This window comes from Mesitornis unicolor, unplaced genomic scaffold, assembly GCF_000695765.1.
Source record: "Mesitornis unicolor isolate BGI_N332 unplaced genomic scaffold, ASM69576v1 scaffold5545, whole genome shotgun sequence".
Lineage (NCBI taxonomy): Eukaryota > Metazoa > Chordata > Aves > Mesitornithiformes > Mesitornithidae > Mesitornis > Mesitornis unicolor.
The window spans coordinates 6456-30225 of record NW_010184681.1 but is presented as its reverse complement, the minus strand read 5'-3'; the positions used below and the strand labels follow the sequence as shown (position 1 = coordinate 30225).

At 36.2% G+C, this 23770-nt stretch overlaps 1 protein-coding gene across 1 annotated transcript in view; it reads right to left on the bottom strand.

The window, feature by feature from the left end:
* BRCA2 (breast cancer 2, early onset) overlaps window positions 1–23770 on the bottom strand; it is a 32570-nt gene that overhangs the window by 3171 nt on the left and 5629 nt on the right. The window contains exons 7-23 of the mRNA XM_010184531.1: window positions 23180–23235; window positions 22165–22279; window positions 18547–19728; window positions 12565–17349; window positions 11326–11418; window positions 9820–9889; window positions 9032–9444; window positions 8374–8564; window positions 7554–7741; window positions 6791–6961; window positions 6129–6480; window positions 5304–5459; window positions 3355–3499; window positions 2188–2309; window positions 922–1123; window positions 517–683; window positions 287–422 (exon numbers count right to left, since the gene is read on the bottom strand). Of these exons, the coding sequence (XP_010182833.1) occupies window positions 287–422; window positions 517–683; window positions 922–1123; window positions 2188–2309; window positions 3355–3499; window positions 5304–5459; window positions 6129–6480; window positions 6791–6961; window positions 7554–7741; window positions 8374–8564; window positions 9032–9444; window positions 9820–9889; window positions 11326–11418; window positions 12565–17349; window positions 18547–19728; window positions 22165–22279; window positions 23180–23235 (8544 nt within the window). The remainder of the gene's footprint in view (window positions 1–286; window positions 423–516; window positions 684–921; window positions 1124–2187; window positions 2310–3354; window positions 3500–5303; window positions 5460–6128; window positions 6481–6790; window positions 6962–7553; window positions 7742–8373; window positions 8565–9031; window positions 9445–9819; window positions 9890–11325; window positions 11419–12564; window positions 17350–18546; window positions 19729–22164; window positions 22280–23179; window positions 23236–23770) is intronic.

Sequence of the window (23770 nt, the reverse complement as noted above, 5' to 3'; positions counted from 1 at the left end):
TGGTAACAGATATGCTTTGTTCATATTCTACACTATCTCCCTACTGAAGAAAAGCTTCTCTTGAGCTTGAATCTCTCCTTACTAAATTCTTCTTGAGCTAATAAGCAAATACAGTTTTTCTTTAGGAAAACAGAATTATCTGCCAGCATATCACAGTGACAGTCTATATTACCAGGTTTTCACAGGCCTGAGATGCAGATACAACCACCAAGATACTTTTTACTTCTGAAATAAAACAATGTAGTGCTTATTCAGTGGGAGGACATGAATGTGGTCTACAACATACCTGTTCTGCTAATAGAAACTACAACTCCAACTAAATCAACTTCAGCACATGGTGGCTGAAAAGAAGGATCTGACAAACTGGTGAATTTTAGAGCCTTTCTTCGGAAGAAAATCTGTAACAGGATCTCTTGTGATACCTGAAGAAACACAAAATTTTAAGGTTTTTACAACACACTTATGTAGACCTTGATACATTTTAATGCTACATCTTTATGCAGTTAAAGCACTTACTGATAGTTGTAGATACTGGGTTTTCTTTGTTGCTGTTAGTTGTACATTAGTTGAGCCTAATCTTCCCTTGGCCTGGGATGCCGACAGCTGGTAGATTCTGTACCGACTGCCCTCCTTTAACAACGAACAAACATCTAGCAGCGGACGCCAGATACTCAGGATCACTCCTGACAATATCAGATTAAGATATATTAGCTGTGCAATAGTAATTGGAAGGCTTTTAAACAAAATAAATTCACAATACTCCCTGCTACCCAAAAGCCCTAAACCAAAAGCCAACTAAAACCTGAAACATTAACATGCAAGCTAGAACACTGTTAGGAAACTCTTCAAATCTATCTACCCACTATGTTGGCCAGGTACCATGTTTAGATAAAAGTTATTTATAGTTTTCCAAGCACTAACCTTTATGTTTTTCTTGCTTTCTGTAGTCTACCACACATAATTTCCATACGGCAGACACATCTCTTTTGGAACAACCATTTTCTTTCTGTTCTGCTGACTCTAAAGCCTTCTTAAATTCTTCCTGTATCTGAGTTTGCTTTTTATCATTCATCAACTGCCTGTAAGCATTCAAAGCTTTTAATTGGTCGTCACTGAGATATCCCTGCAACCAAGAGAAAATGTATTCGGTATTTTTTTTAATTAATTAAAAAAATCCCGTCAAGATTTTTCGATAGCCTCTTTCTTAAGTGTTCCTCTGTTAGAAGCAATTTATAGTTCAACTGATACACTAGGACTTGAAATGAGGTATGTTAACACAACAGGAGTCACCAGCCTTGACTGGTACTCAGCTGGTGCTCTTTTGTGTAAGTGTTACATTACATACTGTTCTTATGTGATAATTAGTGAGAAGCCTGCTTAAGAGTGAATACTTAATATAATGGGCATGCTTGCCTGTTTCATAAGAAAGAAATACTAGAAAAAAATTCTGTAAGAAGAAAAAAAAGAGTTGCACCTCTCAGCAGGCTGCTATCTCTGAGCTGACACAGTGATTTACACTAAAAAGCATCAGGAGTGTTACCTTTCTGACCAAGCCATCAGAATCCAGATGCCTTTATGTGTAGCACCACAGATATGCATAACGTTTCATCAAACAAAGTCACAGACCGTATGGCTTTATGACAGTCAAGGACCCTGACTTGCAAAGGGCGAGGCACGTATTTAATTTTTAACAACTGGCAGAGACTAATCACACACATCTTTATTAACAGAGGCATAAACACACACAAACACTGATTGAACTGAACAGGGAATGAAGGGAACAATGACAATATAATAATTCAAATGCTTCAGTGAACAGCATACAAGAACAGGTATGTGAAACTCAAGACTTATGAAATGCATTTAGTTTTCATATCTGCAAGACAAAGCAAAATAATAAAATTAAAAGTAACATTAACTCTTAATTGTGCTATATCCTGGATTTTTATATCGGGAGAAAATAGCATTTTGTTTTGCCATCCAATATATTATGAATCTATTTCAACAAGCCTTCACTAAAATATTTTCAAATTTTTAGTCTTGATTTATTTAGCAATAAGCATGCTGTAGAAAATCTCAAAAGATGGCAAAAAAATAGTAATTTAATGGTCTATTTTAGCAGGAGGTACTAAATTGTAAATTATTCTACAGGCATTTCAAAATTAGCCCAGTAGGATCTCCAGTTACCTCCATATAACCAGGATCAGATGAATTCTGAATTGCTTCATAAAGTTCTGCACCATCTTGCAAATTATGGATTTGCTGTCTTGTGACTATGTGTGATCTTGGTGTTCTTCTGCTAGTTCTCTCTGTTGAAAGAAACCAAACACTATGTCGAGTACAACCAGCACGCTTAAAAGTGAAAGAAGAAACAGTTATCTAAGAAGCATGGTAGTACTTAGGCCTTGCCAGAATAAATATACAAAACCACTTCTACATAGGTACTGATATCTGTGTGGCTGTGTCTGTGTATTAGGAAAACGCAAGCAGAAAAAAAAATCTCATTCATTTAAATACAACATAGATTCAAATCATATACAAACATTGGTAAAGCCTGTATCAGTGTCTGCACTTGAGAGGGTGGGAGACTTGATGGGCTGCCATGAAACTTCATCGATACCTGGCCATATTTTGAACCACTGTGGGTTCATCCCATCACCGACCATGGACTTACTCGTGTGTCCAGTTTGCATAAGTATTCTCTAACTTGATCCTCTTCACCAAGGGTATGTCTTCCTTGCTCCAGACTTTGCCCTGGTTTCCAGGGCCTGGGATTGCTCAAGGTTGGTATTGCTAGTTAAGGCTAAGATGAAAAAGGCATTCAATAACTCAGTCTTCTCCACGTCCTGTGTCAGCAGGGTCCCTGTCCTCTACTGACCTCTATCTCCACAGTCCTACAGTGTCTGTGAGGAAAGATGCTCAGTGCTCAGTCCTGGTGTTCAGGTCTACCGGGCAGCACCCATCTCTGGGTGGAATATCACAGTGTCAGGTCTTCGGAGAAAATGTAATTAGCAGTTCTGCAATTTTGTAGCACTTCCCTGAGCATCATCACAACTGCAATCTTTTAGTGGCCTGGCTACCAACACGTTCAGGAAGAGTTTCCTAGATAGCTGCAAAGCCAAGCTAATTAATATATAACTAACTGTTTTGTACTGAAAGGTCTTGAATACACAGATGTAAAATCCCCTAAAAATAATAACACACACAAAAAACCCCAAAGAAAACAACCCAGCACCCTATCTCTCCTTCTCTTATCACCATAGAAGTTATTGCCAGTTTCTTTAAACGCTTCTGTAAACGCCAAAAAAAGTTTTTGTGTTCCTATTACAAGTTCTGAAACAACAAAAGATTTACCTTCATGCTTTTCATATTCTGCTTGGATTTTTGCAAACAGAGCTTCCAGTTTCTTTTGTTGATCCTCTGCATGCTTGGCAGCTTCCTTTTCTTCAGCTCGGCTGTTACGAAACACGTATGAACCAGTTGCTGTCTTTTCCATCCACTGAAATAAAAATATTTAAACAGAAAAATCAGACTTTTAAAAATGTTTAACCTCACCTAGTTTCCTTCTAGTACTCGCTGTTAAGCAAAAATGTTTTTAAAAATGAACAGGCTGTAGATTGTAAGTTCTTTCAGTATAACAGATAAGGCAAAAATCCACAGCACTACTTGGTAAATCATCACTTTAAAGATACACAGACAGAATGGAGCAGTAGTCAAAACCGCATGATTTAACAGCTGAAGAAATCATAGCTTATAGTAATAGGTGTCAATAATGTAATTATTACAGAATCCCACTGGTAGATACTTTTAAGATACAAACCATCAAACTCAATGCTTAAAAGTAGACCAGAAATGCCTTCTACCCAATTTGTCTTCCTACATCAGCTGTACTGTCTGTTTTACCCTGCTAGATTAGATGCTGTAAAAGAACTATGACGGTGTTCTGCAGATGCTCTTAAACTTTTTCTGCCTGAAAAATTTTACTCCTGGTTTAGTGAATTAAATTAGCTAAGCAACAGGATCAGGTGAGCTCCAGGTTTAGCACAGAGCAGCAGCAAGGGAGTGCAGTGAGAGTAGGATGAGGAAGTGTTGAAGGCAGTGAATTGCTGAAATAGGCTCTGTCTGCCTCACGAAGTGCACACCATGTATTTCCTGCACTGTTCAGTTTGACACCTTTCCTTAGGGTTACTGTGATTCCTACACTCCTTGGCTCTTGAGCTCAAAGGAGACAGCCCAAGTTTTCCATCATTTTGGAATGTTTGAGCAAGAGTCTCAGTCATTAAAAAAAAAAGAGTCTACATCAGCACATCAATCTCTGGATACAGTGAGATACAAAGCACCACTTTCCTCCCCAGCCTGGAAGTCACTTACTGTGATGCAGATACAGATTACAGTTCCCTTTCTGGGACTGAAAGGAATATTAGTTCTATCAGGCAATTCACATAGTAAATACTGTAATTTCCTCTGTTAAAGTAATCATCCAAATATCAGAGTAATGATCCAAACCAAATATTACTGTTCCCTTTGCAGAATGCATTCTACATGGACCAATAGTTATACAACGTTTTAGAAAGAAAGCAATAAAAAAACCCAAAACATGTACGTACATGCCAAGTGTAACATACACTGAGGAAAGTTAACAAAATTGGAAAGTTGTATCCTGGTTAAAGTGTTAACATTAAAAGGATTGATTACTAAAAAATATACTGTTTCTTTTTGTAGTTGGTATTGTTATAAAAGCTAATAGTTACAGGGAAGTCTGACCTTACTTCATCTTGTCTGGATATCAAGATCTTAATTCTGTTTTACACCATAGTCACATTGCATTTTCAGTAATATTTTAAAATAATAGATCCTACACAATATAGCGAGCTACATATAAGAAAAAGTAATCTTACTAATGGTTATAAATATTTAACTTCTTTGCAGGGCTATGCATGTTAGTAATAGAAAAAATAGGTTTTACTTCTACTTGGAGTTGAAACTGTCAATATTTTTTTTGTGCTGTGCTTTTTAGATTACAGAACTGAAATTCAATTCTTTCTGGCCTTTTGAAGCTGAAAGCAAAGCCAACCAGAAGATACTGAGTACAAATTCTTCTTACAGCAGAATACTTCAGTCCTGACATATTAAACACATGCACACTGCAGGAACTTCTCCTGTTCATTTTACACATAATGGTACCTTTTCTTAAATTTTTTAGCCCTCCATATTATGTTGGAATTGAGGAATGACATAGCAATTAACTAATATAATTTATATCTCACAGAACCTGTTAGATTAGTAAAATATTTATACCATACCTGAACAGGGTAAGTTCTTTGAATAACTACATCAATACAGCCCACTGCACCACCCTCGCTGTAAAGCGATGACAGAGGCAAAGGAAAAGGTCTGGGATCCCGATGAAATCCTAGTTTTGCGTGCCATCGTGCACATCGAGTGCTGTTTGCTGAAATCTGAATAGTTAAATGTTGAATCATAAACTATCACTGGTAAGTCAAAAAGATATTCAATTTATTATATCTAGAGGAAAGACTGTTTTCACACAGACCTCACTATCTTGTTTTGCACCTGAACGTATTAGATTTTAATTTGAAGGTTTCTTTTCACATTGAAGAATGCATTTTAAACAGGAACGAAACATTTGATGACTTAAAATTTTCTAGAAAATTAGCAACTATGAGACAAGTCTTTGCTTTATACCAGAGGAGCAAAATTTTTATGCTGAAACTTCACCCAGCGCTTCAATCATCCTCAAACAAGTCAAGACTCTCCCTCTCCAAGGGAAAGAAGCTCTCCAAGCCCACCACCCTCTCCATTCTTCCTCCAACTTCCACGTTGTCTGTGATGGATACTTTTTGTAACTTGCTCCTTAACCAAATTAAGGAGCTAGAACTGTAAAAACATGCAGGAGAACTTGGAAGAATTTTATATTATAAACTTCTCTTCCAACCCTACTGAGTGTCAGCTACCTTGTGCCATGTCTTAAAAAGCTGGTTAATAAACTTCGACAAAACTTCATCTGTTTATAAAGCCCTGACAAACTTTGCTTACAAAACATGGCTAAATAGCATCTATCACATATCTTGGTCATCAAATCACGCTGAACTAATATTTTGTTTTACCTTTAACATAAGGGAATCTGGGGCTTCCAGTGGCGTACATCCATTCTGAGAGCCAACAAGTTCTGCTCCATGCACTATGATCTTCTGACCAACAGTCAGCCTTCTTCTATGTAAGAAAGCTTTGAGAGGTGGATCCAGAAGAGCTCTAATCCCATACCAGCCATCAGTAACTTCAATTATTGCTGCTGCTTTTTTACTTTCCACATTCTTATTGCTACTGCTAGGAGATACAACGGCGTTTAGCGATATGATTTTAGAAATACATAGCACAAGTGTTTTACCTGCTGCATCATCTCTTTCTGTTATTTTTTTGATTGCTGATCGTTTACTTTTATCAACTTCCAAATCATACCTACAAAAAAGAATTCACGATGTTTCATTAAGGCAAACACAATCCATAATGTTTTTTCTTAAAAACAATTGTGGCAAACTATTACTTAATCAATCGCCATGATTAAGTACCACTGTAGCAAAGCCAATGTTATATAAATTTTTGCAAATAACACGCACTACGTTTTTAATACTGATATGTATAAGTTTCACAATATAAGCATTCTGATAAACAGTAACTGCAAGGTAGAGGTGCTTATTTTGTAATACTATAAACTAGAAAACACACATTATCACAAATTACAGATTTAAATACATTGCTATACACGTACCTATATTTCAACTGCAACAGCACCGTTTCTGGTGTCAAACATCTGTTAGCAAATTCATGTGGAAAAGCCACTTCCATGGCTGCCAATTTCCATATGATCCACCTATAGTGATTGTAAACCCAGGGCTCTGTTATTAGCTTGGGATCCACACCAGGGGTATCACAGAGGGCTCTGCAGACAAATTGTTAATGTTTGTTGTAAAAGAAAGCTTGAATGAATCAGGGAGTTTTACTACTGAAGTCTTTGCTTCCTTGAAATCATACATCAGCTTTAAAAAAATTGTACTGGAAAACATCTTTTCAGCCCTGTTCTGCCACAGCAGCCCTAAGCCCTCCCCAGTCAACCTTCATTCCTATCAAAAACCCAAGAGCCCAACAGAAATAAATCCTTTTCCACTTGGAAAAAAAAATAAATCAAAACCTATTAATGCTAATTAAACAAAATACAAAAGCGCTGAATTAACAGAAGATAGTAATATTTTTCTGAATTATTTACATTGTGAAGGATATCCAGGAATTTTTTGTATTGACTTTGTATGCTTTCTTTAATGGCCGGCGAAGATCAATAACAACATTAGTCTACATAGTAAATTTACGGTCCTAATATTTTTATTTACACTAACAGATGTATACTAGACTATAAACTATAAATGCCTAGTAAAAAAGTAGTCAGAGACTTCAAAAGATCACTGTCTTGGATTTATTTCAGGGAAATCACTAACTAACAAACAGCATACTTATGAACTTGAGACAAGTAACAGTACCTGTAAAACTCCTTTTTTCCAGCTTTTCCCTCATCTGTAGGTATCAGCCATCCTCCGTCAGCAAGTTGCATCCCATTTCCAGCTAATAAATACTCCTTACTGAAAAAGTCTTTGATGAGAAACTGGAAGGATTCTGCATTAGTGCTGTTAATTTGTATGCAATGTTTTGAAACACCGTATGTGTAAAGCTGCAAAAAAATGAGATGAAAAAAGGCAAAATAATTATAGTACAGTAAGAATTCAGCTGAGAGGTTTTATATCAAAGTTATAAATTCAGATAAAATATTGAGGTTGAGACAGCTTTTATCTGACCTTGTCATATTCTGTGTAATCCAAGGAGAATGGAGGAATTCCCAGCAACAATTTTAGCAGAACAAAAGCATCACACCATGTTTTAAATGTGTTTTAAAAAAAATCAGGTTTTGTACCTTCACTGTACCAAAAGCAAGAGGCTTTTGATACAGACCTACCCAAGCTTCAATTTTAACTGTCTGTTATCTTAAACCAGCTCTTTGTACAAGTAAAAAGTGAATAGCAACTATAATGGATGGATTTTTTTTTCCTTGTTTGATGCTTCTCTTGTTTGATTATAACACTACAGAGACATTTGTGACTCTCATTATTTGGAATAGTCTTAAAAAACCTGTGGCTACGCAAAGCTACATTTTTAAAGAACTGTAGCAACTGGTATAACAGCTACTGTATATACTTGTCTCAAAACTGAAGAAAGTGTCAATTCCAAAGCTACTGTGTTTTTGTTCGCTTGTCTTAAGGAATAGATCCCAGGAAAGACACACAGTAAAAAAAGACATCAATATACCTCTTCTGCAGAATAAAAACTAGGCGATTTCTCTTCTACTGCAGTCTTCAGAGAGATTCTATTTCTTGCAGATGTTTTAATGACATAAAGACTTCCTGGCTGTGACCTAATATTTTGCCTATATTTCTTTTTAATTCTCATTTCCTGCAGATCTCTGGCACAGCGGAGATTTGTAATCATCTTGACCATAGCTGCAAAGAAAAAAAACCCAACAAACCAACAAAAAAAATCAAAACCTTTTTGTAGTATATATCACTGTAAGATATACAGTCACACAATAAAAGGAGATTCGGAGAAACATATTTTCTAAGTGACTCTGCAGGTTTTTAGGAAGTGTAACAGTCTAAATATTCAAAGCTTCATGCATTTTAAAAAGCAGTGTTTACTGAAGATATTTGAATAATATTTGTATGAAATTCATAAAAATATATAAGCCCCTGAACTCAACTTAAACCCACATATTTTTCTCATCAGACTGAACTCTATCTTCACAGAAAACTCCAAATGAGCAGAAATTAGTTGTATGCATACCCAGAAAGTCCATAATACTGAGATTTTAACCTGTAAATAAGGGATCTGACAGAAATGCAAACCCCTTAAAGGTTCAATTCTGATAGTCAGCATTCACAATAAGTAAGTGACCAAAATCTGAAAATACCTAAATTGTTATTCTCTAGGTCGGTGTCTGTTACATGCTGGATGTCAGACTGGTGATCTTGAGGTTCAACAATATTTTGTTCAATTGTGACTTGATTCAATTCCATCTCTTCAGTCATATTTTTCCTGACCAGCGACTCGCATCTTTTGCCTTGTTCACCTGTAGGAAATGTCAGCTTGGTTTTGAAGTGCGGAACAAAAGTTTTCACAGTTTCGCCAGATTTGTACAAACTTCTTGTTTCTTCACTCTCTTTTTCCGAGGCCTTACATGGAGCAGAAAACCCTGAAGTACCATCTGAAGACTGCCTTAGGGCACAGTGCTGAAAAATGGCAGGTTTAGATTTGAATCCTTTGAAGTCTTGATCTGGTAGAGTAAGGGTAGGATTCCTGACTTCCTGTCGTTCTTCAGTAGCTCTACAGAGATGAAAACATTTCAACATACACATTTCAGCTTCCTGACAAAAACTTTTGTCAGAATTTTAATATTACAACTTTCAATGCTACATCAATAAAAAGACAAAATATCAGTCTTTGACATTTTAAAACCTGAATACTTTATCTATTGAGAAAAGAGAAATACAAGTGTAAAACCTGTTTAGCATCTCATTGGTCTACTGCAGTAATGTGTGTTATATGGTAATTTATTATGTTTATTCTGAAGTAAAATTATTAGTCTTTTCTAATGTTGGGTAGCAAATTATCACCCTGTATTTTTAAAAGTTACAAGAGCTTGAAAAGTTTTAAGAAACTGTATTAGAAGAACTCTAAAGTGTAGTACAAATTTCTCACCCAAAAGGTCGACAAGTTATGGGTTTTAAAGGAACATGATACATAAATTTTCTTCTGTCTTTGAAAATGCCTAGAAGATAATAAAAAAAAAAGTTTTAAATGGTACATTACATGGATAGAGATTTACAGCACACATTCTTTCTATATTAATGTTGTAAATATATAGAAAAGTTTCCATAGTGGATATAACCATCTTTGGTCCTTTTTTGTTTCCCCAAATAAAATCTTTTTATATAAACATCTTCACAGTAGTTACAAAGAGATCTATAGGAGAAGAGACCACAATGCTGAACTCTCAAAAATTCTTATTTGTGAGCCTGCAAGACGTTTTTAGGCTCCTGAAGGGGAAATGTTTAGCATATATTTAATTCCAGGTAGGCTCACCATTCTGTTTTAAACAATTTTAGCAGCTTTTTTTTTGTTTAAAGCTACAACAGAAAAGGCCACATTTGCACAGACTCTTTCCATCATTGCAGGACATGCTTATCTTGGAGTCATCAACATAACCAAATCATGTCTGCTTGGAATTTAAACTAATTTGTGCTATGCCCTTAGGCTGCAAAGAGGAGCTCCCATAAGAGAAGTCGGGTATAAAAGATGCCACATGTTCTAGAAGTCAGAGGCAAGACTGTACTGGAGATTAGAACTGTTTTCAGTTGTTCCACCAAAGAATAACACCGTTAAATCCTGCTGCAGGGCAGGATAATATTTACATATGAAAGGTATTAAATTATTATCTGGCAGCAACTTCCAAATTTCATTTAAAACTTAATTTGAATCATGGGTTTTATGCTTAGAACAGATTTAGGACAGCATTCAGGAACCAAGATACTGGTTAAACCAAAATATTTGATGAATTCTAGGTGAGAGCATGCAGTGCTTAGAAAGAACAAGATCCTTAAAGAACACAGCTTATCCCATAACCAAAAGCTGCAGCCAAAAATGACATTATCCTAACAACCTAGTCACTAACTAGCTCCACATAAAGCATCAACTCAGACTTCAAAACCCTGATTTCACTTTCATAAGCCATATTACTGGCTGGAAATATTAAAGGCATCTGTAATGCAGACACCTATCAGTAAGTATGCTCTTCACAAATTATTATATGATGAAATTACCAGTATCTTCGCATCTTCCTGTAGATACAGTTTTTAATTGAGAAACTGCACATCAGTGAAATACATTCGTCCTACTGAGACTAGAATTTGTGAGATTTAGGATTGTAAGAAAGTGGATAAATTCCTACCAATCTGGAAATTAAACCAGAGTTCTTGCAGAAGCAGTACATTGTAACATATTTAGATTCTGCACAGTAAGACACACTATTAATCACGTGATTTCAAGTCAGAGACATCAGTATAGCAGCTTCCCTGATTTTCATTACTATACTGATAAACAAAGCACTTAAGCAATCTTGTAATATATTAGCTTATTGGAAATTGAAGAATTCTAAAGATAACAACCGACATCAGATTACTACTTAGAACACAAGACTAAAATTACCATCAGGGGTGCTTTTCGAAGCTTTCAAAGATCTGGGGGGATTCTTTGTTCTGTTAAATTCAAGCAGTAGCTGTCTTTTAATTGGAGGTTCTCCTAGGATAAAACCACAGATTTGTAAAAGTGATGTTCCTTTTGAGATCAGTTTCTTAACAATACTGTATGATTTAATTATAATTTCTAAATAAACATTGAAGAAGTCAGAGCAAGCAGAATTAACAAGTCTTCAGATCACACATCTGTATTTTTGAACACAGAGCTGCTTCACCACAATTTGCAAAAGTTTCTTCTATACAGAATACACTGTGTTACCAAAAATGATTTCAAGACTCCACAAAATGAAGTCTGTTGCAGAATCTTTTGTGGTATGTTCTGTCCAAATCAAAATCTGTGAGCCGTGAAGATATCAAACATACTTGAGACAGCCTGCCTTAGCACACCACAGCAGACTTCAGCAGCACGGCTCACCTGCACCTCCTGTACGTTCAGAAATCAGAGTCCCTACAGAATGCTGCAAAAGCGTGTAACACATCTTTTCCAGAAGCTGTAAGGAAGGTTCAATGGCGTCACAGCCGATTCCAGTTGGACGGATAGAGTGCTATCTTCCTTTTCACACCTACTCAAATTTTCCTGCACTAGCCCACCCAACCTTTGTATCAGAGCTTGTGCAGCTGGGCAGCAACTCTGTTGCAATCTGTCCTTCCATAAAGGGTTTTCAGCTGTCCGAGGTCCCTGAACAAGTCTGGGCAACTGTGCAAGCATTATGTACCAACACTTCAGCCCTAAGACAGACCAGTTTTAGATGGTAAGAAACTCTGCTTTTAGTCTAACAGCTATTTTAGCAATCTCAATACAATCTCAATCTCCTCACCTACAAGGTACAAAAAGGTGAAAATAGAAATATTACTACTATTTTTTAAATGAAAAAAACCCCACTATATTTGTGCAGAGACAAAGAAAGAAGGAAATCTGCTCAGCAAGAAAAGGAACAGTAGCTTTCTTCCATAACTTTATGATAAAACAGCAAAACCTGCACACGTTTAAAATTACTGATCACAAATTTAGCTTGTATTGTGCATTTAAGGCTGGAAAGAGTGGATGAACTATTGCAGAAGAATTTTTGTCACTGACACTTAAAAGAACTTCAGCTTATATATGACCAAGAACTCAATGTGACATGCAAAAAAACCCCAAATAACCTACTGTCCAGAAATATGGAGTTGAACATAGACAAAAACCTACCGAGTGAGTTTTTTTCTTCCAAGTGCCTCTTCCCAAAGGTCTTATTTTGAAAGTTTGTGTCCAGTCTGCCACTGAAGGACTGTGCAGCATTCATTGGTACTCGAGCATCAGAAAGATCATCTTCCATAAATGCTCTTGCACTTTCTGCAGCCTCCACTTCCAGGTAACTTTTTGGTGTTTGGAGAACATTAATATTATTTTCTGCTTTAGCAGTAGCAATGCATGAAACTGCTCCAGACTCTGTTTTTATCAGATGCCCTTCTCCAAAAGACTTAGTCTCTTCTTGCTGCACACTATTTTTAAATAACATTAACTGCTTGTTTTTCTTACTACACGGTACAGACTCAGGCATTTTGATATGGTGAGTTGGGAAAGACTTCACTTCCTCAGGGCTGATGCTTTTTAAGTCAAAGTCTTCACTGAAGCTTTTCTCAGTTTTGGATTTCAAGATCACTGTATCAGTTAGAGAACTTACATGTCGACCACTCTCTTTAACTGAACTAAGTTGATCTGTAACACAAAGCCCACTGCTAAAAAAGTCATCAGATTCTTTTAAAATTGCCTTTGCTTTTTCATAGGCATTTTTAGAGACTGTTACGTGCTTTCCACTTGCAGTGCTGAACCCAAAAGCTGGACTTGAAATAAATTCAGTGCTGGCATTTTCTTTCCCTTTTGGTGATGCTATCTGCATTTTCCTAGGAGCTACTTCAGTGTGCATTTCAGATTTTTTAACATCTGCCTCTTGTACATGTGAGGAATGATCACCTTTCATTTCAGAAAAGAGCTGCCTAGCTTTCCTGAGTGATTCTTCTGCGAGCTGCACAGGCTTACCACTTGCTGTATTAAAAAATCCAAGATTGCTGATAGAAGAATCTGACTGCCTTATCTGCATATCTGGAACAGGCAAATGCCCTAAAAGCTTGCTATTCTCTTCAAAGCATTGTCTCGGAGAATTTGGAACAGATTTTGCATCTAGAAACATGTTGTTTTCTTGGTGACCATTTTCACTAGCCCTTGCATTTACTTTAATAAAATGGGATGTGGCTGAATTAATCTCTTCACTTCTTGTAGCATTTAAAAACTTTGCAGAATTAGGACACTCGGGATGAATGACAGATGATGAATTTCCAGCAATTTCTGTTTGATTAGTTCTTGAGTTAGTCTCAATTTCATATTTTACAGATTCACTGTAGTCTTCTTGAAACATTTGTCTGACTCTTGCTAGTGCACTTCCTGAAACAGAAACTGCTTTACCTTTTGCTGTACTGAACACAATTTGTTTCATATCATTCTTTTGATTTTCAATATTAAGTGGTATTTCTTTTAAGCTAGTTAAATTAGTTTCTTCTTCAGGAAGACCAACTAGTGACTGGCTTTGGCAAGCTTTAACTATGGTGTCTGTGAAGCAGTCTGTATCAGCAGAAGGTTCCTTTAAATGTTCTAAGTCGCATTCCTTACTGTCACAGTTCAAATGAGAAGAGCTACTTTTTGAAGTTAAAAGGAAGGCTTGATTAGATTTATTGTTAGTGTCCTCAACAAATAAAGTATCTTTTGTATCGCCAGGCACACAATTATCTTCAAGGTCATTTGATACTTTCATTAAAAGCAGAGATGCAGCAGAGTGCGCAGGAAAACCATGCATGTTTTCCAAATCATCCCTCTCTTTCGCTGAGTTTTCTGTCTCTCTCTTCACAGACAGTTTTCCATCTCCAGACAAAGGAGTTCTACTCAACGCATCGCTCTCCTGTCCAGGAAAGGATTCCAATTCTGACTTTCCAAGTCTGACACCAGCTTTTTTGTGTCCATGTGACGTTACCAAACTTCTTTCACAATCTTCACCTAGATTAATAAACGCATCTACGGTATCAAGAATCATAGCACGTTTAATGGGGCTGCTCTCTACCATCTGCTTAAATTGATCTCCTGGCTCTTCAGAAACAAGCTTGTTAGTAAAATTAAGTTTTTCTGGATCACATTGAGCACGGCTTTCAATACAGAAATCATAGTCCTCAACGCAGTTTTTACCACACTTCCTTTTCTTTAAGGGGTTCACAAAATTGTCATTATGTTCCTTTTCTACATCAATGTTTTCTGCAAAAAACTGTTCAGCTTTAGCCAAAAATCCATCAGCAACTGTTATCTTCTTGCCACTAGCAGTATGAAAACCAGTCAGATAACTCCCTTTCACTTCATTCTTTTCAACATCCACCTCTTGCTCAGAATGTATTTGATGATGATGGTGAGAACCTATTTTTATTCTGCTTTCATTCACTAACAGGTTCTTATCATGAGTAGTGTCTTCTCCTTCCATATTCTCAGGATTTGTCTTTTGTTTATCAGAGTTCTCCAAAACATTTACATCTGTTTCTCCACATTGTACATCGAACAAGTGTAGAGAATGATCAAAAGCTGCATCAGAAATTGATGAATCACCATCAGCTGGAGTTTGAAATTTTTGTGACAAATGTTCATTTCCCTTTCTTTCTCCTTTCTGATTAGGAGATAGGTTTGCCATTTCATCTGCTATCCCTAAACTATGTTCTTCTGCTGTTGCATTAGCATCTCCTAGACATGTTACATCTAATGAGTCTTCTTGCAAGCTGCTTTCAACTTGGCAATCTCCTTGATTCAAAAACCGTTTGGAAGTTTTATCATTTTGGTTGTGTTTTTTAATGGATGACAGACTGTTGATGATAGTGTTAGTACTTCCGAAATCAACATTTTTATTATAATTTGTTGATCTTTTTGTTTGATTTTCCGTATCTTCCTTGCACAGTGTACTAATATTTCTTACATTTTTTTTCTGTGCATGGTGGGAAACAGAACCTGTATGGGAAATGGCACCTACACTTTTGAAATCTGAAACACAAACCGTTTTTCCTTTGTTTGCTTTTGTCGGGCACCTGACAAAATTACAGTTAGGAGACATATGCCCATTTGAACTGTGACAACTAGTATTAGTTTCAGAAGATTTAAACAAATAGTTCTCATCATCCAAGTCCCTGAAGAGCTCTGCAGATTTGATCAAAGCCTCCTTAGAAATATTTATTTTTTTACCTCCAGCTGAAGTAAAGCCTACAAAATCAGAAAAGCTCTCCTGTTTAGCTGCTGGAAACTTTGCATCAGATGTTCTATTTTCATTTTTGTCTAAATTAGCAAAAGTAACATTTTGGTCATGTTTATGAAACACCACTGCGTTTTCTTTTTCGTATTCCACCACTTTAGAGTCGCTGTTTATGTCTTCCTGCTTAGCACAGTGCTCATCACTTTTTACTTGATTTTCAGATTTAAAAGTTCTACAAAAATTAGCAACTTTCCTTGTTTCAGAAATATTTTCCACATCTTTTGTTCCACATGTTTCTAAAGTTCCAAACTGTTGAAAGACATGACTTTGTGTAATGCTACTTTGCTTTCTAAACTGAGTAAATTCAAACTGACTACCAGTTTCTTCCAAGATGCTGGAAAGTTCTGCAATTTCAGCTTCTTGGCTTGCTGTCAAAGCTTGATTAATTTCTTGCAAGGATTGTTGACTTCTAGGAAAGTTTTTACACATGCCAACTTTATGTGGAATGAACTGTGTATGCCTGGGCTCAAGAAAACTTGTCTGTGAATCTGAAGAATCAGACAAATTGCTGCCCAATTTGCTTTCTGAATCTGAGAAAAACGTATTTTCCTTTTTAACTTGATTTGAAAAGTTTCTGACTCTTTCTGTGGAAGAGGCTTCAAAGTATTCATTTTCAATATCCTTGAACAGCATTCTGCCTTTTGCTATACTGACTTCAGATAATTTAATCTGCTTATTGGAAGCAGTCTGAAAGCCACCAAAGCCCAGGTTCAAACTGCATACATTAAGACTTCCTGATGATTTCCCTTTATACTTCAAGTTCTCCTTTGACTTTGCACTGGAACACATAGGTGTTACTTGTTTATCTTCTTCAGAAATTACTTCATTTAAAGAATTATCATCTATACAATCTAACAACTCTTCAGCAGTCTCTGCAGCTACATTACTGGAAGCAGCTGCTTGAGGGCTTTCATTGTTTTCAACTGACTTTGGCTCCTGATTGCTGGCTACAGGTTCTGAAAAGGCAGCTGCATCTGTTTCGTCCCCTTGTTTTAATCCAGTACTATCATCTTCTAAGCATTTTATTCCCAAAGGTCCAAGTACTTCTCTGCAATCAACTACTGACCACTGGTCTGTAGCATGTCTTTGATCAGTTGATATTTTATTGCCACAGTCACTACTGACTCTATTTATGCCAAAGTTGATCTGATTCAAAGTATTACTGAAACCGATGTTTGTCACAGATGTTGTGTCATGGTGCATATCGACCAAATGTTCATTATCCCTAGGAGAAGACCATGCAAGTTGTTCTTCAATGCTCCGAGGTACAGTAGCCCTATCATTCATATTAGCACTCATATACTTCTCTTCCTTGCATTTCCGTAAGCAACAGTCTTTAGGGAGCAATCTGGAACGCTTTTGTGCCATTAAGCGTGCTGAAGTTAGAACTTTACGCTTTATATTTGAAATTATTTCACTATTTAAAGAATCTGTTGTGTCTTCTTTCCGTGTATTAGATACTTCTAAGCAGTTTAATGATGTAGCAGGTTGATCCTCTCTTGTATATTCCCCCAAGACGCTCAGGTCTTGTTGCTTCAACCTATTGTTGAAGAAATTATCAGACGAGTTATCCATTATATCCATCTTTGAAGTACAAGTGCTGAAATTATTTTCCTTGATATTCGTTTGCAAATGCTTTCTCTCAGCAAGAAGCAAACAGTCTGCAAGAGAAGACGTTACAGGAAAAAATGTATTAATAAAGTAGTTCTCATTTATTCAAACACACACAAAATCAGATTTTCATAAAATGTTGGCTCATGATTTCTACACATGCTTAACACCTTGACAAGATTTGACATCTGTTTAAGCTAATCATGTTCTAACAGCCAGAAACAAATGAGCAGCCTGCAGTTAATGCCATCAGTTAAAAAAAAATAAATTAAACAAAATTTGTAATGAAATTTGAAGAGATGGGCTTCCATTCCCTATGTCTCAACATAAGGATTTGTTTCAAATTTTCAAGAAAAGTACTTTAATAGAATAACAGAATTACTTGGGTTGGAAAAGATCTTTAAGATCAGAGTCCAACCATCAACCTAGCACTGCCAGCTCCACCACTAAACCACGTCCCTAAGCACCATATCTACACATCTTTCAAGTATCACCAGGGATGGTGACTCCACCACTTTCCTGGGCAGCCTGTTCCAGTGCTTGAGAACCCTTTCAGTAAAAAGGTTTTTTCCTAATGCCCAATCTAAATCTCCCCTGGTGCAACTTGAGGTCATTTCCTCTCCTCCTATCATGACTTGTTCTTTGGGAGAGGAGACTGACTTCCACCTCGCTGCAACCACCTTTCAGGTACTTGTAGAGCGATAAGGTCTAATACTATGTAATTATTCTACCAAGAGCAATAGCTTAAAAAAAAAAAAAGTATGTGCTTGTTTTCATTATATAGTTTGTTTTCCGAAATATTTTGTGCTTCTGGAAGAAACAGAGGTACAGTCTTAAACCCCCTAATTTTAGAAAAATAACAATACAGCTTTACTATTCTTTATGATCTCTTAGAACAGTTATCAACTCCGACAGGATGGCCCTTGACACTACGGATGTCTGAACTGCATTGACAAAGGTAATTAATCATGTCAATTAGAATAATGGGTTAAGGTGGAAGTTTCTATTCCAGAAACTAATCTGAGACTAAACCAGTAAGTTAGCACCAGACTATTTGAAAATAATGTTATTCTGTCACTATTATTATAACAGACCAATTCTATATCTTGATTCCTAGCCTAGTGAGCTGTGGAGCTACTTTATCACAAACAAGATTTTACACATTTTTGTCTACAACATTTACATAAAAGATTCTTAATAAGTAAATACAGAATCCTCCACAAATAATGAAAAACTTAAAAATATACCTTGCTCATCAACAGTGGCCACATGACAACCTTTAAATTCACAGGAACCAGATTCTGAATGTGGTAATACAGGATGAATAGGTGATTCAGAGGTTACTTCTTTCTGTATTTTTTCTTCTTGATACAGTAAAGTATTATTTATTGTATAAATAAATCTCTTACATCTCTTTCTCAAGCTGGGTATCATATTTAGGCTTTTAAAGCCAGACTTGGTAAGAGTATTTTCGCTATTTGTTAAATGTAGGTCATTGCAATTATCTGGAGATGTAGCAGCACATCCAAGTGGGTGAGGCAGAACATCACTTATGACAGATTTAGAAGTTGCTTTTAAATGCTTGGAAAAGCTGCCATTGTAGACTACAGAATACTCTGTGACATTTGTACTTTCAATTAAAAAAGAATTACAGTTTATGAAGCTCATTTTGGAAACCTCAGCTGTACATCCTTTTACTAACTTGGGATCTTGAACACTCAGAGACACAGATTTTACTGGAGTTATTTCCGATGTTGGGTTGTTTTCAGAATTTTTCACTTCATAGCACCTTTCTGACAAACTGACATTCAACCGCTTTTGTGCTTTTATCAAGCCTGAAGTATTCAGTAAAGATGCTTCCACAGCATCATCCATGGTCATTAGTACTGACTTCTCTTCTAAATTTTTCTCTCCACATAAGTCAGAGGGTGGAGAGCTACACATAGACATTTCCAAGAGAGTTACATCAAGATCAGACAAGTTCAGCTGAGACCACTGGCTTGAAGATTGCACATCTTCTTTCACAGGCTTCTCTATCTCAAATGACTTTTGTGTTCTATAACCTTGCACATCTCCTGTGATCCTAAATGACTCCAATTCCTTTTTGTGTCCTATTAAACAGCCATCTTTACCATCCCCTGTATCTTTATCTGTGTTTTGGAGTAAAGAATCTTTCATTTCAATAGAGTGGCTTTTTTCAGTCCAGCTAGTTTTTTTCGCTCCCAGTGAAATGCCAGTCTTTCTTCTAATAGGGTGCTCAGAAGGAACATCTCCCTTTGCTTGTGCTTTATCTGGGCTTACTGCACATTTCTCTGCTGCATCCAGAGCACATGGCCTCAGCAGAAGAGTTCCATCAGACTCAGCAGGCATGCTAAATGTGTCCTCGAAGCTATTCATCTCAGCAAATACGCCATCTAACATCTCCGACTCTAAACAGTTTAGAGAAGATGGGGAGAGGAAGAGAAGTAAAAAATTACCTTTTAGCAAATAACTTAGGAATAGCATAGTGTTTCTATAGGTAAATGCAGCTTTCAATTTTATGGCAATTACCTTTACTCAGGAGTGAGTTTGGAAAGATAAATCTTTAAAGTAGGTTACTCTTCAAGAGCAACTGTGGAGGAAACAGGAGGCAAAGGACATACGAGCAGGTGCTTCCTGAGGACTGTGGTGGTGGTTAAGCAGGTTTCCAAGATTAAACCTAGCTGTCTCAAAAGACTTATTTTTTTTTCTTATGGACAAGAGAACAAGTAGTAAGTCTTACAAGATAAACTCTAGATTTTTTCCTTCAAAATTTATACCAGATGGTAAGCACCAAACACCTTAAGAAACTGCATATTTTTGTCTAGAACTGGCAGCCTAGGAAACTGTTATTTAAGGATTACTTTTGCTTTGATATATTATATATTATAAGCATAGGGTACTGAACCCATTTCTGACACTGAAGTTAAATATGAACCACTTGCTCTGATCAGGGTTATAAAGGGACTGAATGATGTAATTTTGTTTTTTGAATTTAAGAGTTCTAATATTAAGTTTTGGGCAACAAATCAGGGTAAAATACCCAAAATGTTACAGAATTTCTTATTTCCCATTAGTTTTTCAATTTAAATAGCTTCCCAGTCAATATACCAATAACTGTATTTGTCTTAACTCTGAATTCAGGTTATATACCTACAGCAAAGCTGTGAATTCCACTACAAGGGCCAGATGCCAAAAGCTTAGTGCTATATTGTTAAAATGGCCAGGCTTAAGCTTACTTAAACTAGGGACATGAACCTTAGGAATTAATGACTGGGTTATAAATGAATATGCTTAACAACTATATGCAACTTCAGTGTGAGGTGTTAGTACACAACAGTGGACATCTTGCAGTCTGTGGTTACACTAAATGTAAAACAGTTTTAAAAAATTTCCTTTTCCTCCAAATTATTACAACTAAAAATCAAAAAAATCCAGAAAAAAAAATCTTTGAAATAACTGGTAGTTCTTGTACTTTGGACTGAATGCATATATTCAATCTCACTGTTATTAAGGACAGAACTTGTACATTATAAATAGTCTCTTCATATCCTTAAAACCATGTAGATATTCAAGTCAATATTTATTTTCTTTGACTGAAACAAAACGTATATCTAATAAAACTGATTGCCCTTCATGATCATATGACACTATTCCAGAGAAGACCAATATTTGAAAGCTACAAATGTGAAGGTTTGAGCTATCCTTCTTTTCACATTGCACTTCAAATGTTAATATAACTATTATCAAAAAGGGAAGATGGGGGGGTGGGGAAAGACATATTTGTAAAAGATATTTTGTACTTTAAAAGAAATGGGTTTCTTTTTCCTCTTATTTTCAGTCAGACACTGTTTTAACTAGCCTTCTCTACTGTACTGTGGGATGTAATAAGCCATTTTGGTACACAGAACAGGACATTAATTTGTCCTTAATTTTTATAAGTATTTTACTGACGACAGATTACATGAATATGTTTGATAGCAACTACATTTTTCTTAGCATGCTTGAATCTACAATATAAAAACAGCAGTATATATCATGCTGCAAGCAATCATGCTTCCTGAGCCCAGCATTCCCCGTTCTCCTCATCAAATTCTAACCTGAGTCTTTCACAATTCTTACATGTACCACTAAATATTTCCTGAGCAGTCCATTCAAATTCAGATAAGAAGACATACAATCCTAAGGATTTATGATCCTGACTAGAGATTGACATAATCTCTACAACACCCTTTTACACCCACACGTTTAACAGATGTTAATATTCTTCCCTTCTGCCACCATTTCTCAACAAAAATCAAAAAGCTCACACTGAAATGTACATTTTCACTTGTTCACTAACATGATCTAAGAACACAGAATGAAAACATTTTTTTCTCTTGGCTGAGTATTTTCTGCATACATTTTAAAAAAAAACATTTCTTTTTCCGAAAGGATTTGTCACGTTTTGAACTACTGATAGGTGAAGTAAATTAACAAAGGATACAGCAAGACCAAAAAAACAAGCTCACCACAGAATGAGTACTGGGGTGAAACTTCATGATAAAGCTAAACCTATTTAATAGCCAGAAGTTGTAGTCTTGCTCCCCCTTGAGCCTGTAACATTTCTTCTCTCAGCTCTCCCATACAGTCTCACACCTTCACTAACACCAGTACTAGTGACTCAACAGAAACTGATTCTCTTTTTTATGGCCAGATTAGCTTTACAAAGTTGAATCAATTCAGGAAGTGGGAGTATACAGTTGGCAGAAGAAATAAGCCATCGGATCAACACAAGACATGCAACGCAACTTTGCCATCAGTCTTGCTTCACAGTAAAGTAGTAAAGTATACCAGGTAAAGCATACCAAAATCTTTGATGTCATCTTCAGCATTTAGCTTTACTGTCTCTGGTACGGAGAGCACACTTGTATCACTCATCTCAGGACATTTATCATGGTTGGAAAAAAAGTTGTGCAAAACCTGTAAACCAAAGACATAAGCTGTTACATACATTATGTATCAGTATGTGTCACTTTAACAGTAAAGCAAGCAACTCTAAATATTTAATGCAATACCTCTTAAAATGAAAATTATACCGGTACATTTGAAAATGAATAAGCAGATAATCCCCTTTTTCAATGCAAACCAGTTTTCATTCTATAATCAATTTAACGGCAGTGAATAGGTCCAGCAGTTTACTATGAGCAAGCCTTCCAAAAAGGAACAAAGGAGATATGAGGAAGAAGAAAGACAGTTACAAGCTAAAATAAGCAAAACATTTGTTAACTGTGAAGTTTTAGATAGCTAAGAATCAAACATAAATTGGTAATTGAATCCTATGAGCACTATTCTTGGTTTTCAGTCTGAATGATCACTCAGCTTTCATATACACAAAGTAAAATTACAATTTTGCTGGAGCTCTCTCTTTCCCAACAATATCAAAGGACTTAAATTAATACTCAATTTCAACTCTTAGTATAGTGATTGAGCACAAAAAGTTATTGGACAATATAAGCCAAACAAAAACTCCCAAAACTTTGACAGAAGAGGAAGAAAAATAAACAAACCCTCAGATAAGTAGTATATTGCAGTCCCTAAACTTGATTTCTCTTTGAATTACTCCCACTGTTGCTGAGTCCAAGTGATTTTTTTTTTTAAATACAGCAAAAATATTCCTCAGAGGGGGTTATTTGTGAAAATACCATCTACAGCCAGGTTTTAGAAGTTTAGTTTTGTGAACAGAAACTTTTAAAAATAGCCAGATGGGAGGGCCTAGAATGAAAACGACAGAATTTTTTATTCTTGGCTCAAGGAATGTAAACATGTAACTAAATAGCTTAACTGAAATTAAAGAACAGCATAGCTCTTAAAACTACTTACTATCTCAGCTCTTTCATCCTGTTGCTTTGCTCCAGAAATAGAATCACTCTCTCTAGCTTTAGAAGAAAGACAAACAAGTCAATTCATTTGCTCCTAAGCAATTTGCTGAATGTGTTCAAATGTAGTTGTGCTTTGGGAGGGTTTTCTTTGGATTATTTTAAATGCAACTGAACTTCGTAAACAAAAAACTACTAAAAACTAACCAAAATTTCTAACTAAAAAGTCCTACAGGTGAGTCTGAGAGACAGTGTACAAAAGCAGTTTCCTAACGGCATAGAACATCCCAAATCATATGTTGTAGTTGCTGCTATGTAGGTAGCACCACCCTGAGCCTACCACCACCGCCGATCCCCTTTCCAGCAGTTATTCATGGCACTACTCTACTTTTTTTGTCAAAGGACCAGGACGAGATCCTTCAGACCTGTCAGGAATTTGTTTTTTCCATTTCTTCCCACAAGAGCACTCATCTCTTCTCACCTACATTACAAAAGGAGAAAGTGAACCCTATTTTTAATATGCCTAAAGAGCAGGATATTCAAGTGACATTTTTCATAGAAACAGCATCTAGGTTCCATGTAGCAGCGAAACGAC